The sequence below is a fragment of the Cuculus canorus genome, chromosome 3 (genome assembly GCF_017976375.1).
Source record: "Cuculus canorus isolate bCucCan1 chromosome 3, bCucCan1.pri, whole genome shotgun sequence".
Taxonomy (NCBI): domain Eukaryota; kingdom Metazoa; phylum Chordata; class Aves; order Cuculiformes; family Cuculidae; genus Cuculus; species Cuculus canorus.
The window spans coordinates 103661107-103674897 of record NC_071403.1 but is presented as its reverse complement, the minus strand read 5'-3'; the positions used below and the strand labels follow the sequence as shown (position 1 = coordinate 103674897).

Below are 13791 nucleotides of genomic sequence, written 5' to 3'. Positions count from 1 at the left end.
GGTCTAAATCATATCCAGACACCTACAGCCCTCCAGGCTACCACTGTTCTTGTTTAGCCTCTTATGGAACTCCTTTTGCTCAGATAGCAGTCTTGGAGACATGAGCAAACGTACCCTTCAACAACGCTGCAACTCCAGTTCTGCCTTAGCCTGTCAGCTTACTGCTGGGTGTATGGTGGAGCCACTTATCCCTGTTGATAACCATGTGTGTTTTCTAGAGGATGGGTGTCTCCACTCTGCTAATACCTTCATTTCAGTGGCCTCAGCATGAGCTTGAGCAAAGTTTCCTAGTTATACCACAGAAGTTTGGTTGGTTTATTCTTCTCTTCCTGCTGTGAAACTTTCATACCACTGTTATCACACCATGAACTGTGAGCTCTAGAAATGAAGCAAGTGCTGAAAGTGAAGTTACTTGGCAACTATTTTTAAGTCAAGGATTAAGATTTCAGAATTGCATCTGTCTCTCTGCCTGCCTCACCCTCTTAGTTGAATTTAGAAGGTGACAGAAGAACATTGCTCTATAGTAAGGTTCACAGGCTGAGATTGCAACTGGAACAGCCAGGGTCAGAGGGGCAGCCTCTGTCCCTTTGCATTGCTACTGCTTCTTTTGCCTGCAAGTGGGAATATATCCACATACCTGTTTCAAAAGATGGCAGCTGCCAAGTGCTCTGTAAAACATGATGTAGAAACAGAGGATGGCTGGATTTGAAAGAATTATTTTGCTGATCTGATTTCGGAATGTTAGAAGCATGTTCTAGCATTTTGACCTTAGAACTTGAATACATTGAGGCCTTGTGTCTGCATGCTTAAGGGCTTAATTATGCAATGCACGGAAGTAGGCATCTGTTCTGCCTGACTTTAGAAATGGATAACACACCAAACCCCGGAAGACTACTGGTTTTCAGTCCTTTAGTGCAACTCCTAGTAACCAGCAACCTGCATAGTACTGACAGATGAAACAAACTTTAAGACTAGTAGCCATTTTGAAGAGTTAAGTAGTTACTGTTGCCTCAGCCAGTGTGTTTTGCATGTTTCTCTAATTTGTTTTCATGAAGACTGCTGGCCTCAGAGCACTTCAGTGTCCCCAGAAATGTACAGTAGCCACTGTCATATAGCATTAAATAGCTTTGATATTTGACTACCCTAGATAAGAAATTACTTGATATTATTTTGTTACTATTGGTGGATCCTTTTGAAATGTTAATTTAAATGCTGTAAACAGGGTATTTTCAACTTTGGTTTACTTGTTTTCTAGTGCTTATGGCTAATGTGAAGTTGTATGTGATTCAGGGTGCTCCCTCTCCATACGCACAGAGTTGAAGACAGCTCTAATAAGGTCAAAGAAGCTACTGAAAAAGCATCTTAAACTTCGCAAATATCTGCTTCTCATGAAATAAGGTTAAATCACTGTGAGCAGCAGTGAAGCACACACCATAATGTGACGCACATCCTGCTCACTTAAAGTAAGCACAGGTCTAACACGAGGAAGTAAGAGGTTTTACCACAAATGTCTTTGCTTATCCTTTGCAAATCTCATACACTACTTGCCACAGAAGGCACTATTTCCACTGAAAGTGAATTCATTTAATTCTTTATTCGTTGTCACTGTGAGATAAGATACATACAATGACTGACATAGCAGCTACAGCTGAAAGGGGAAGGAGGCTGGAAAGGTCAGTGCCCAAATTCCATAAACATTTGTACACCTACGTTCAGTGTTATAGTCTCAGTTCCATTGTTATCATTGATCTGTCTGGAAGTTAACAGTAGGGGCACTCCTGCACCTTCCCAGAAGTGTACCTTGTTCAGCTGTACTGACCACTAATGCCAGCTGGCTCTGCAGATATGAGAGACCTTTTTCAGCTGTGGAGGTGCTGTACCAATACTGCAAATGTTTCCCTAGCTCAGTGTGGAAACAAATAGCCAGGAAAAAGAAGCCTATGTGTAACCTGCTAAGTACTTGACCCCCTGCACCATGTGCAACACATCCTGCCCTCCCTGCCTTTACCCTGTCTCTAAATATTTTAAAACTAGAAGGAAACTAGGTATACGCAGTAGTAATAAAATGATGCTTTGGAGCATATGATTTTTTGGCTTCTGAGAAGTTTGTTGTGCCGTAAAGCTCACACAAAGAACTCAAGACCCTACAAAGGACTAGAGAGCACATACATGAATGCAATGCACATCTTACTACTTTTTTACGCACATTTCACTACTTCTTGGGTTGAGTGTGTCCGGAAGTGTTGAGCAAGCAGATTTTGATGCCATTTTTTGCTCATGTTACATTATCAAGTCCTGAAACTATGCACATTTATAGTTAATGAACCAAGCATGACTCAACAGAACATTTTGCAATAGAATTGAGCTGATAGCACTGTATGTTTTAGTGGTGATGGGTGGGCAATGGTGTAACATATGTTGATGAAATGACTACTTTTTGAAGGCTTACCTTTTTTTTGTCCACTGCATTTTTAATAAATACTACTTGTAATTGAGTATGTTTTGCGTTACTTTGAATACCCTTTTTATTCATTCAAATGAACATCTGTGTTTTAATCCATAAGCTTCTAGGAACAGTTAACTTGGGACAAGCAACAATACACTTTATAAGATGCAATGATTAATTGGCAGTTAGCAAGGGATCAGTCATAATAACTTATTACTGTAAGGAATCTATTATTTATTATTTGTTGTTGTTGAATGAAAGTCATCTTTATCTGGCTGTTCTTAAACTGAGTAATCCTATAGGTTTAGCATCAATACTTATCATATCTCATCATTATCCCAGCTTTTGCACATGCCTGAGTCAATTGATGTGTATAACAGCAAGCACTGCTTTGTGTGGCAGAGTACTGTAAGGAACCGGGGTCTTCCATGGCTCTCCCTCTTAGTCCAAGTGACCACGTGCTGAAACTGAGGTCTGGGGGAAGTGCCTGTATAGAAGTCTGTCCCTCCTGAATAATGGATAAGTCTAAGAGAATTTCCCTTCTAATACGTCTGCTTTTAGGAAAGCTCTCACCGCTTCTACTGTCAAGAAGATCTGTTCCTACCTGAGGAAGTTTAGTCAATTGAGCTGTTCACTGTAACCCGCCAAATGCTGCAGCTCCACAGGAAGCCAGGAGCCCCAGGATAGTGCATGTGTTCTGCAAGAGGGCAGAGACAGAAGCTGTACTGCCAGAAGTACATGTACAGTACAGCTTACTCCAGGTACAGCCTCCAAATGCTGCTGATCCTGGGACAATAGCAGAAAGTTTTATATCCGTTTTCTAGGAGCCATTTCTTAATTTGTAACCAGGTTTTTAAAGGCAACCAAAAGAAACAGTATAAACCACCAAGCCCATCACCTCGTCCTGAAGGGTGCCATAAGTGCACAAGTCGTACCACTAATTCTGCATACCAAACAGAATGAGTGCAAAGGAAATATCGCAGATTGTTGCAGCCCTCACAATGCATGTGCAGTACAGCTTTTGCCTGCTAGGAACTCTCACTTGTCCCCGCTAATGTCCCATTTGTGTGTTATTGTCTGTTTACTGCTAATCCAACTTGCGTCTTTTGCGGTAGCTCAGCCTTGTCTTTCCTTCATGGCCACATCCTGAGGCTAGTTACCCCACCCTCAGACTGCCCTGGAAAAAATGGGATGTGGCATAGAAAGGAGAAGCCAGCAGAAGTTAGTCACTAAGTATTCTTAAAGGGATGAAATCTCTGTCAAAGAGAGCGGTGCTTTCAGAAAATGCTGGGTGAATAAGAATAGAGCATAGAGGGAAGATGCAGCTTAGGAAAGGACCTCTTTCCAAATGGGAACTACTTAAAACCAGACTCTAAAAGCAGCAACAGCTGAGCACTAAAAAAGGGAATTTTTTCAGTTATCCTAAGCCACTGGTGGCCTGCAGTAATGCTTTTTAAGATGTTACTCAGCTTTACATAGGATTTGACTGAACAGAATCTGGTCCTTCAGCCTACCCCTTCCTTGGCCCTTTGCTAGTTTGCAGCTCTGGCAGTTAACCAGCAGTTAAGCAGGTGTGTAACAGCTTAAAAATGGCTGTGAGGTGTGTGCTTGGCCAAGACAGAGGACTGCTAATTAGTTACATGGAAACATAGTTCACTTCCCTCCACTTACTAGAGCCCTGCTCCGAGAGAAGCTTAGCATTGCAGGGAACCTAAAAACATTTGGAAGAGTCTCTGGTTGCAGTGGGCTGAGCTTTCAATTTTTTGAGACTTTGTGTTAAGCCTAAACTTAGGTCTCAAAAGCCAGCAGATCTGACAACAACTGCAAAGCTATGACCTGGCATGCTCGCCGGAAAGGCTCAGGGTGGACTGTTTGAATCCTTTTCCATAGGCTGGGCCTGCAGGGTTTTAGGTGAGCACAGTGCACCCTATCATAATCGCAGATTCTCTTTTTAGCCACAAGCTTATACAGTGGTAGCTGAGACAATCCTAGCTACCTCTACTTTCCTCTGTCCCTCCACGCCGTCAGTGCCATGTTTAGAAAGCTTTCAATTTAGCATCTCTATTTTTGTACTTACCCTGTTTGCTCCTTCTGGGAGCGAAAGGTACTCAGAATAACAGTGGGGAAGTGCAGCTGAGTGGAAGTTTACCAGCAAGGCCAGCTGCCCTGAGGCCCTGCCGAGCCTTGCTCTGAGCGGAGCTGTGTAACAAACCAGGCATTGCTCAGTTTTGTGCTCACAACCTGACCATAACGGCATGGCCATGGCCATCAGGCAAGATGCCTAGTGCCTGTGGCTCTCCGAAGTGCCATCCACACAACATTTGCTCCATGGACAAAAGCTTCACATTTCATTATTGCTTAAGGGTTGCTTCCAGTACTCCAAATTAGCAACACTATTGCAGAGACAATTGTTTCTTCAACAGAGAGAGTATAGAGCTTATCCTCCAATTCTGTAGAACCTGCTCAAACCCAGAGACTCTCAGTATGACTAAGCTGTTTCTGCAGAGATTTAGTCTTTAAATACATGCAACAGAAACTGTCTCCTACACTCATGATACTTCCAGGGCCAGCAAAAACAAAGTTGCTAGTTCCAATGTCAAAGCCAGCTTGGGTGCAGTGTGACAGGAGTGACAGGAGGCAGGGGAGGAAGAGGAGGAGACAGCAGAAGGGTCGAGCAACTGTAGAGTTGTGTTAATATTATCCTTGGAAAAATAACACGTGCCATTAGACACACAGGTGATCTATTAGTAGTGCCCCAGGCCAGTTACCAGACGGTTCATGTTGTGGGAAAGCCCCGTCAACATCAGCAGAGCTATGCAACATGGTACCAGGCAGAGACCTGGCTGATATGCATCTGCTCCTGCAGACCTTGGGGAGAGGAGTTTCATCTGTGCAGCTTGGACTTGCCATTACTGCCACTTTCCAAAGAATTAATGAACTGCTCACTAATGGGGTTGTTTCAGCACTTGAGCCTCCTCATGTGCAGAGTTCCAGCAAGGCTGGAATTGCTCCTATCTTGAGGCAGTGTGTGGGGCTGCATCTTCCCCTTCCACCTCATCCCATCCCATCCCATCCCATCCCATCCCTTTCTGCTGCCACCCACAGTCTCTGTGCTTCGGAAGGCTGCACTTCCCCACCCTGCGCCTGACACTGAATGGAAATGTTTTAGCTCTGTGTGGCTTATTTGGCTTCTACAGATCAGCTCCTGGGGCCATCCTCAGCACAGATCCAAGAAATGAGCTGAGCCAAAGGAAGGGAATAATTTCTCCTGCCCCTGAAGCCTCATCTCTCCTATTACAGCTGGCAGTTTGAAAGGCTTTGTCCTGCCAAGACTGAATCTTAACTGGGATCAGTGGAAAAGACAAACTGCTGCCAGGGCCGCCCTGATCCCAGGATTATAGCAAACATGGGCAGAGCTTGCCCGGCCCCACAGGAGAAGGCCTTCACTAGGGTCTACAAAAAAAAAAAAAATCCCTCCAGACCTATGGTCTCAGTGGAAGCAGCAGGCTGAGACCAAGGAGGAGAGGAGATGGCTTAGCCAGGTAGTTTGCAGAGGAGCAGGCAGAACCACACAACATGGAAAATCCTCCTGCCCTTTGCAGCCCCCAGGGAAGCCAACCCACCAGCAAGGCCAAGGGCAGCTGGCAATCTCCAGGCCCTGCAGTGAATCCAAATACTACAACCAGCCCCAAACAAACACGTAGAACTTATCAGTCTTCCCCAGAAACACTCTTGCTGAAGGCTACAGGAAAAAGGACAATGTGAGCTTTGTCTTCTTATGAGAGAAAGGACAGAACAAAAGCTCCTTGGCACCAGGATGCTACGTGATGCTTTCTCCAAGCCACAGACACGAATTTCAAACCCACTCACTACAAAGGCGGTTGCCAGAGCTCACTCATACCTCCACAATTAGGCACAGTCTAGCCACCCCTTTGGCTTTGAGGAAGCACCCAGAAGCGTTACTGCCAACTACTACTGCACCCAAGATAGGTGCTCCTGACCTAATTTCCTTATAAGCACTGCGTCATCTCAGCCACCACCAGCAGTAGAAATGTGCAGTGGGAGACAAGATAAATCAGTAGCCAGCAGCCTGGGTGATTTTTAGATTGTTCCATCTTGCAGATTTAGGTGCATCTCTGAAGCCCCTGCATTAGGGGAAACACCATGGTAAGGTCTTGCTCCTATTGGGAGCTTCAGAATAGTTTGCCTTGCTGACTCAGGGGAAAGGATTACCAGCAGCTTATGCAACAAATGCCATGCAGGCATCTCAGAGCTGCTGGACCTGCGCAGTGAAAATGGGCTCTTGCTCTGGCACAATGGCTTAATGGGATTTTCCATCCAGCAAACAGGCCTTGACAGACACACCCAAGACATTCAGCCATATGCAACCACACGCAGAAAGTTCTCAGACTTGAAGGGGTATTTAAATATAAGTTTCTTTCATTCATCTTTTATAGCCTGATATTACCCTCCTGGCTCAGTGAGGATGCCTCAGAGTACATCCCTCTGGGGTGTCCCGGATGCTGCAAAGGCATCACTAGTAACAGCCCATCACCAGTAAGCCATAGGTTTTGCATACCTGTGCCAGAGAACTCTAGCTGAATGCCAGCAGCTGGAGGGGAAGGGTTCATTTCCACTTCTCCGAGGCTGGAATTTCAAGGTATTTTTATCTCTTTTTAATCAATGCACATAACCAGCTCCAGAGGTGGCTGAAGGAGGGGAGGGTGGCAGTGCAGCCACTGTATCTGTGCAAAGTATTTCCACATGCAAGTGAAAGAAGGCTCAACTTGCTTGCTTGGTGAATGTTTTGCAGTGTGGTTACAGGCTGTCATTCCACCTCCACAAAGCTGTTATTTATTTACTTAAAGACTTGCATTCTGTGGAAAAAGATGCCCCAAGATAGCACTGTGTTTCTAAAATTAAACCCAGCTGGTTGGAGTGAGGACAAGTGAGCAAACACTGGTGCTCCCGCCAGCAGCAGGAACAGGGTTCCCCATGTTCTGGACTCCCTACCCTCACACCAAGCTGCAGGAGAGCCTGGCAAAATGCCTCCTGTGTTCTCAACCAAGAGGAAGGCCACTTTTTGTGAAGCTGGGCTTGGATCAAGCACCTTACACAAAAGGAAGTGTGCCACAGTTTCCTATGACAGGGGATGAGGGCTTAATAGCAGCGATTGCATTTCCTTCCTCAGGAGCCCTGGGAAAGCCCTCACCCCCACTGCAGGAGACCAGACATCCCACCAGGCACTCAACAACTTCGAGCGTGGCCGTAAGTCCTTTAACATAGTTTGTGGTGACAGGCTGCATTCCGGAGCCTCATCTCCTATCTAACCTAGCCAAGATTTCTTTCTTGTTCATGTGTCACCAGTAGCTTCCTCCTTACCATGAAGCCCATTTAGTTCTCCTTGTTGTAGCCTAAGTTAAGAAAACTGTTTTCATAAAAAACATTTATAGAAGGGCAGGGAAAAAAACAAGTGTTCCTTCAGCCTCGCATACAACCAGCAAGAATTTCCCACCCAGACATACTCTTCTCACCTGTCCTCCTGCCTGATGCACATGCACAGGGTCTGCCTCCACATCAGCAAGTAGTTCAACTCAGGAACAACTGCATCAGCTCATTGGAGCAGCTGCTGCCGGAGCTGCTGTTCAGGGGGTTTATACTGGCCTAGATTTAGCCTCATCCCTTAGACAAAACGTCTCCACACACATGCAGCTGAAGGTCTCCAATGGACCGGTCAGACACTGGTGGAGCCCCAGCCCCCATCAGGGCTGGGAGCACCTTGGAAGTGCTTGGGAAGCAAAACTCCCAGGAATAGCGAGGCAGATCCATGAGGGCAATGAGAGGGATGGTAGAGTTCAGCCCCAAACCTCACTGTTCCGCAACTTGGGGAGATGTGGGACAAAGTTGGCAATGAAGTATGTACCAGAACCAGCAATGGAAGATGGGAACAACTGATGGAAGTGACGGTTAACAGGGAAATGCTGAAAAGGCTGGTGAGGCCAGTGGTTCCTGTGCAGCTGCTGCCTCCAGGTCTGTGTACCAACTCCTTCATGGCTGGAGGACCATGCCCTGTCCTGGGCACAGCCAGGAGCTGCTGCTCCCCCAATACAAGCAAAGAGAGTGTCCTTGGCATCCCACAAAGCTTGTTCCAACCAAGGCAGGAGAGAGAGGACAGTCCCACCACTATAGGCCTGGACTGTGGTCTAGGAGGACCTGACCACAGGGATGTGGGCCAGACCAATGTGTCACACTGGGTAAGTCACTCAAATTATTGTTTGCAGATGAAGACAGTAACTCAGCCTTCATGTTGTTCCGTGTGCTCAGCGGTGAGCACCTGGGACAGATTTGTGAGCTGGCGTGCTCTTCATATGTGATGTGCGTCTGGAGAAGGTAGCGTTTGTCACTAGACTTGCAAGGTTGCCTTTAGCAGACATGGCTTTGCCTCTCATTTTCTCCCGACAGTTAGATGAAGATTTCACTTCTGCCTCCCAAAGGAAAACCTCCACCTGCACTGGGGACACCCCAGATCCTGTTCTAATGACTGCAAGAGGTGTTCAGGAGTGGTAAAGCACATTGCAGAGCTGAGGGGAAGGGCAGGCAGGAGCAAGAAGGTAAGAGAGCTGGCCACCACTCCTGTGAGAAGCTCTTGGGGAAGAGCCTGACCCTCATCAAAGCTCAGTTATTTCTGTGATTGTATCCATTTGCCTATGATTTATACTGGTGCTGCTCTGCACAGCACTGCAAGTCAGGTCTACTGATTCCCATCCAAAATCCTGTTGCCTTCTTGTTTGGATTAGGGTGCCAGCATGGGTTAAAAAATTAGAAAGCAAGCGTGCCTCAATACTGGATTTATCCCCTTCCTCTTCCCATCCTCTTTTGGGGCGTGTTGGTCAGAATTCCTCTGGGAGAGGATTAATCAGGAACAGACAACTGGCAGCTGCCTGACAAAGACAAGTTTGCAGCTATTGGAAAAGGTGCAATTTGGAGTCTCTGCCCCTGGTGCAAGTCCAAGATACGCTTGCTGATGCATCCCAGCACTGACACCCCAGGAGCTGGCACAAGATCAGCATCGCCGAGGCCACAGCTAGTGCTGATCCAAATATCATGTTGTTCAGTGCTGGAGTTGCTTCTGTGGTGAAAGGCTGCGCGCCCCCATGACCCTAAAGACGTCTTCAGCTCTCCAGCTGCAAAAAAGGGCCTCCTCTCTACTTAGGGAGAAGCTTTCAGGGGCCAGGGCAAGAGAAGATCTTACTGTCACTTTAAAAGGACACATTACACACTTAACATGCACTACCTGGTTGAGCAAGAGCTATGCCACCAGCAGATCACAGGAGGAGAACAATGGGAAAGATAGGAAGTGCTGCCTGATCCACCTGCTGACTCCTGACATGTTAGGTGAGCACCTGTGTGTGAAGTCACTCTAAAGGCAGAGCAAGAGGGTTTTGTATGAGGGGCAATCCTCTGCAAGGGGCTTCTCTTGGACTCCAAGGTGCCCAAATTCCAGCACAGCTGTTACTGCCACAGAGAAAGGGCAGCAGGTTCTCCCAAGGTGGGCAAGCAAAGGGTCATGGCAACAGAAAGAGCTTGTGAGGGCACAAGAGTGAGGTCAACCGGGCTCAGATGTTGAAGGGAACTAGAAACAGAAGCAAGGCATAGTTTATAGCAGAATGAGGCATGTGTCTGAAGAGTTATTTTTCTGTTTGGGAGCACAAAAGGAAGGAAAACCCTAGAGTGGACAACCCTGGGAAAAACCTGCCTTTCGGGGTTAACCAGCTCCTTCTACAAAGTATGAGCGGATCCAGACTTGCAAACATAGTCAGTGTTACCTGAGAAAATTCTTGCCCTGTTCTAATACCTTACTGTGAGCCCATGGGTGGGTGTGTAGTAGGTTCATTCCTGCTTCTCTCTCTGGAAGTACTTTGTGACTCTGCAAGGGATGACAGTTTCCGTCACACTCAAAGGCCATCGCCCACAAAAGGCAGGCACCGAGGCACAGCCTGCATCAGGTCTGATGATAATCACAGGAACGTGCAATAGCAAAGAAGTTATTTAGAGCACCATTTCTTGTCTCTTGAATCCATTGACTACCCAATCTTCTTGGCAAAGGGGGGATAACAATCTTCAACATTTTACAGGATTACTACAACTGAACAAAAAATAGCTTATGCTTTAAGTACATGGAAATTAATTTTCTTCTTATTTTGTTTGCTTCTTTTTGTGGGCAATGGAAAATACAAAGCTTTTGATCTTTTTTTCCTTCCTCAGCCACTGTCCACAGGCCACCTTCTGATACCTTTGCAGACCACGCACTTTCCAGGAACCACAAACTGCAAAACACTTGCAGGGGACGAGAACTGGGGCATGAGCTGTGGGTTCACCAGAGGCAAGTACTCAGCTACGCTCTCATGGGTCATCCAAGCAAATTCTTACAACACTCCTGACGATTCAGTAGATGATAAAATACAAGCTTTACTGCTGCAGACACCCCTTAAAGGCAGATGTTTACTTACAAAGAGACAAGTAGCAAGTATCCATTTCCCAGATCCCTCAGACATAAGATCCTATTATCTCAAGAACTCTGACAACCACAGTTTCCCCACCCCAATCTTTTAAAACCTCCATAAGAGACACAGAGAGAAGAGAGCCCTCCTCCATGCAGGGGCAGGCAGCAATATCACATAGTTTGTAATGCACTTGCTTCCCCATCTGCCCAATGAAAAGGGGTGTCCAGGGCTAATGCGTGCCCTCCTCCCAGATCCCTGCTGCCTCTACATGACTTGTGCTTTCCTTGGTTAGCAGTGGCATCAGTCTTCGGTGAAACTGCTCTGAATTGTATCTCCAAGAGGGTCTTGGAAGAAGGCAAAGGTCTCGGTAGAACGTGACAGATCCAACCACTGTTGGTCATACACTTTTCTGCCAGACAAAAGCCTTTTTCCACATCTTACACTGTGCAATAAATTATGAAGTCCTTTTTGCCATTTGTCCTCCTCCCCAGTTGCTATGCTATTTAGCTAATGTATAAAACAGATTGTCCTTTCATGAACCCTGCAACAAATTGGCTTAATGCAACTGTTCCCCACATCTCAAAGAAGGTGGGCAAATAATGCTTCCTGGGTTCCCACATTAAAACAACCATACCATTCCAGACCCTTCTTGGACCCCCAGGGTTCAACACTGTCATAGTAGGAAAGACAAAGCAGCTCTCTCAAGGCAAGCCTTCAGCTCACTGCAAACCATCCAATTTACATAAGGATTCTCCAAGACCAAGTGGGAACAAACATCAGCTTGGAGGGAGAGAGGCAGCAGCATAATTATTTGCCCATTTTAAATGCTAACTTCTAAAAAGAAAGAAAAGGAAGAAAAAAAAATGGAGTCTACAGATACTAGCAGGTACCTGACATAGTATCTCTAGAAGACTGGCATGTGGGAGATAGAAGTGAGGTTACCTGCCAGCAAATTACTGATATTTAGCCAAACATCTTCCAAGCCCTGCAGAAACATAAGGCAGCTTTGCTCAAGAGAGCTGGCAACAGCTCACCTGAAAGAGGGACTGCAAAGGCTGTGTATGAAAGCAGGCATCGAGGTGCTCTGTTTGCCCGGGCAGGGCGGGCGCTAGGGCATGTCTGACACCCCTTTCCCTGCCCCAAGTGATCACTTACAGTGGGAAATCCCAAAGGCCTTCCCATCCCGTAACTGGTTTCCTTCACTACGCACTGTGGGAGCTGCTGGCGCTCCCACCCACAGCACAGAGGTCCTGGTCTCGCCTCCAGCCAGCGCCCAGCCCAAAGGCCATAAATGAGCTGGAATTCCTCAATACATTGTGACATTTTTCATGCTTTGATCACAGCTGGAAAGTTTTTTTTTTAGCCAGATGACTCCTCCTCATTAATTAGGCGTAGGAAGGAAGAAGGGAGCTCAGCTCTCTGAGAAGAGGACAAATACCTGTTCTTAAAAGCTAAAGGTTAACCCTCTGGAAGAATCCTAGCTGCATTTTCCCCTTCTCAGCCGCTGTCCACAGACTGGCAGTGATGAAACACTGGAACAGGTTGCCCAGGGAAGCTGTGGATGTCCCCCTTCCTAGGAGTGTTCGAGGTCTTTAAGGTCCCTTCCAACTCAAACCATTCTATGATTCTATTGTTATTTATTTTTTTTTTTAAAGAAAAAAGCAGCAGAAACGTACCTTGCAAGGAAATATACAAAAAGATTGAAACCAAACTGACATCCTACCCTGGTTTATTCCTTTGCTCTACTCCCTCTCCAAGGCACACATGAGCAAGCCATTTTGCTTTCTTAATGCATCCTTAGGTCACTATCTTGTGTGCCAGGCTGGGGCTGGTACAGAACAGCAGAGCTCAGAAAACAGACACAAAGCAACATTTTAACAGTTACACGGCTCTACAACCAGTATAGCTCTCATTTTCTCTAAGCAACCCACGCTGAAACTGGAAGGGGAGGGTTAGAGAGAGGTCTGGAATAAAAACAAAACAAAGAAAAAAAAATAAAAAAACAAAACAAGAGAAAGGACTCTACCTCCTGATGAGAGTCTGACCCAACCAGAGATAAACAGCAACTATGTCTCAGAGAAAACAGCAAGAAGCCCATTAGCTACAGAAACATGAAGCAAACAAACAAATGTAGCACAACAATGTTGAAAATGAAAGTTTTGAAGTTTTTAATTATTACATTTCCTAGCAGTAGAAATGTGTTACCAAAGGCCAAGCAGATTTCTCCCAGAAAGTTCCATATGTGCTACAGCAGAGATAAAAATCATCTTTGTTTAAACTGAAACCAAAGACTAAAAAAAGGAAAAACCAGTAAATCCTCAGCCCTTCCCAGCAAGAGCGAAGAGCTCCCGTTACCCACCTCCTGACTCCTAACCATTCAAGGCAGCTAAACACGAACACTAATTTTGCTCAGAAAAAAGCCATGAGGCACTTACCTTGCTTCTGTGCAGCGATGATAAGGACAAGGAGGTCCAAGACCATAGGGAAGATGTCAAACAGGAAGACAGAAGAAGGCTTCTAAGCTGGACCCATCATGCACAGCAGAATACCAACCCTTCTTGTTAGAATTCAGGCAGGATACCTCTCTGGCTGTTCAAAGTACACAGAATCCAAATGCCACTGAGTTTCACCTCTAATAAGACGAAAAGCAATAGTTTGGCCTCCTCTACTAAAACCCAGCTGATAGAAAAGACAAGGGGAAAGGCCCCTGCATTTTCATCTTGCCTCTGCCACTTATGGGCCGCACAGATTTCAGAAACACCCCCTTGCACCTGTAAAGCAAGAACCTCATAGCCAGACTTCTAGCCAAGCCTGAACCAAACAGATGAAAACAGAGAAACC

General features: G+C 46.0%; 1 protein-coding gene across 1 annotated transcript in view; it reads left to right on the top strand.

The window, feature by feature from the left end:
• MOCS1 (molybdenum cofactor synthesis 1) overlaps nucleotides 1-2495 on the top strand; it is a 29970-nt gene extending 27475 nt beyond the window's left edge. Inside the window, 1 exon segment of the mRNA XM_054062120.1 lies at nucleotides 2-2495. Coding sequence (XP_053918095.1) covers nucleotides 2-104 — 103 coding nt within the window. The 3' untranslated portion in view covers nucleotides 105-2495.
• The last annotated feature ends 11296 nt before the right edge of the window (nucleotides 2496-13791 follow it).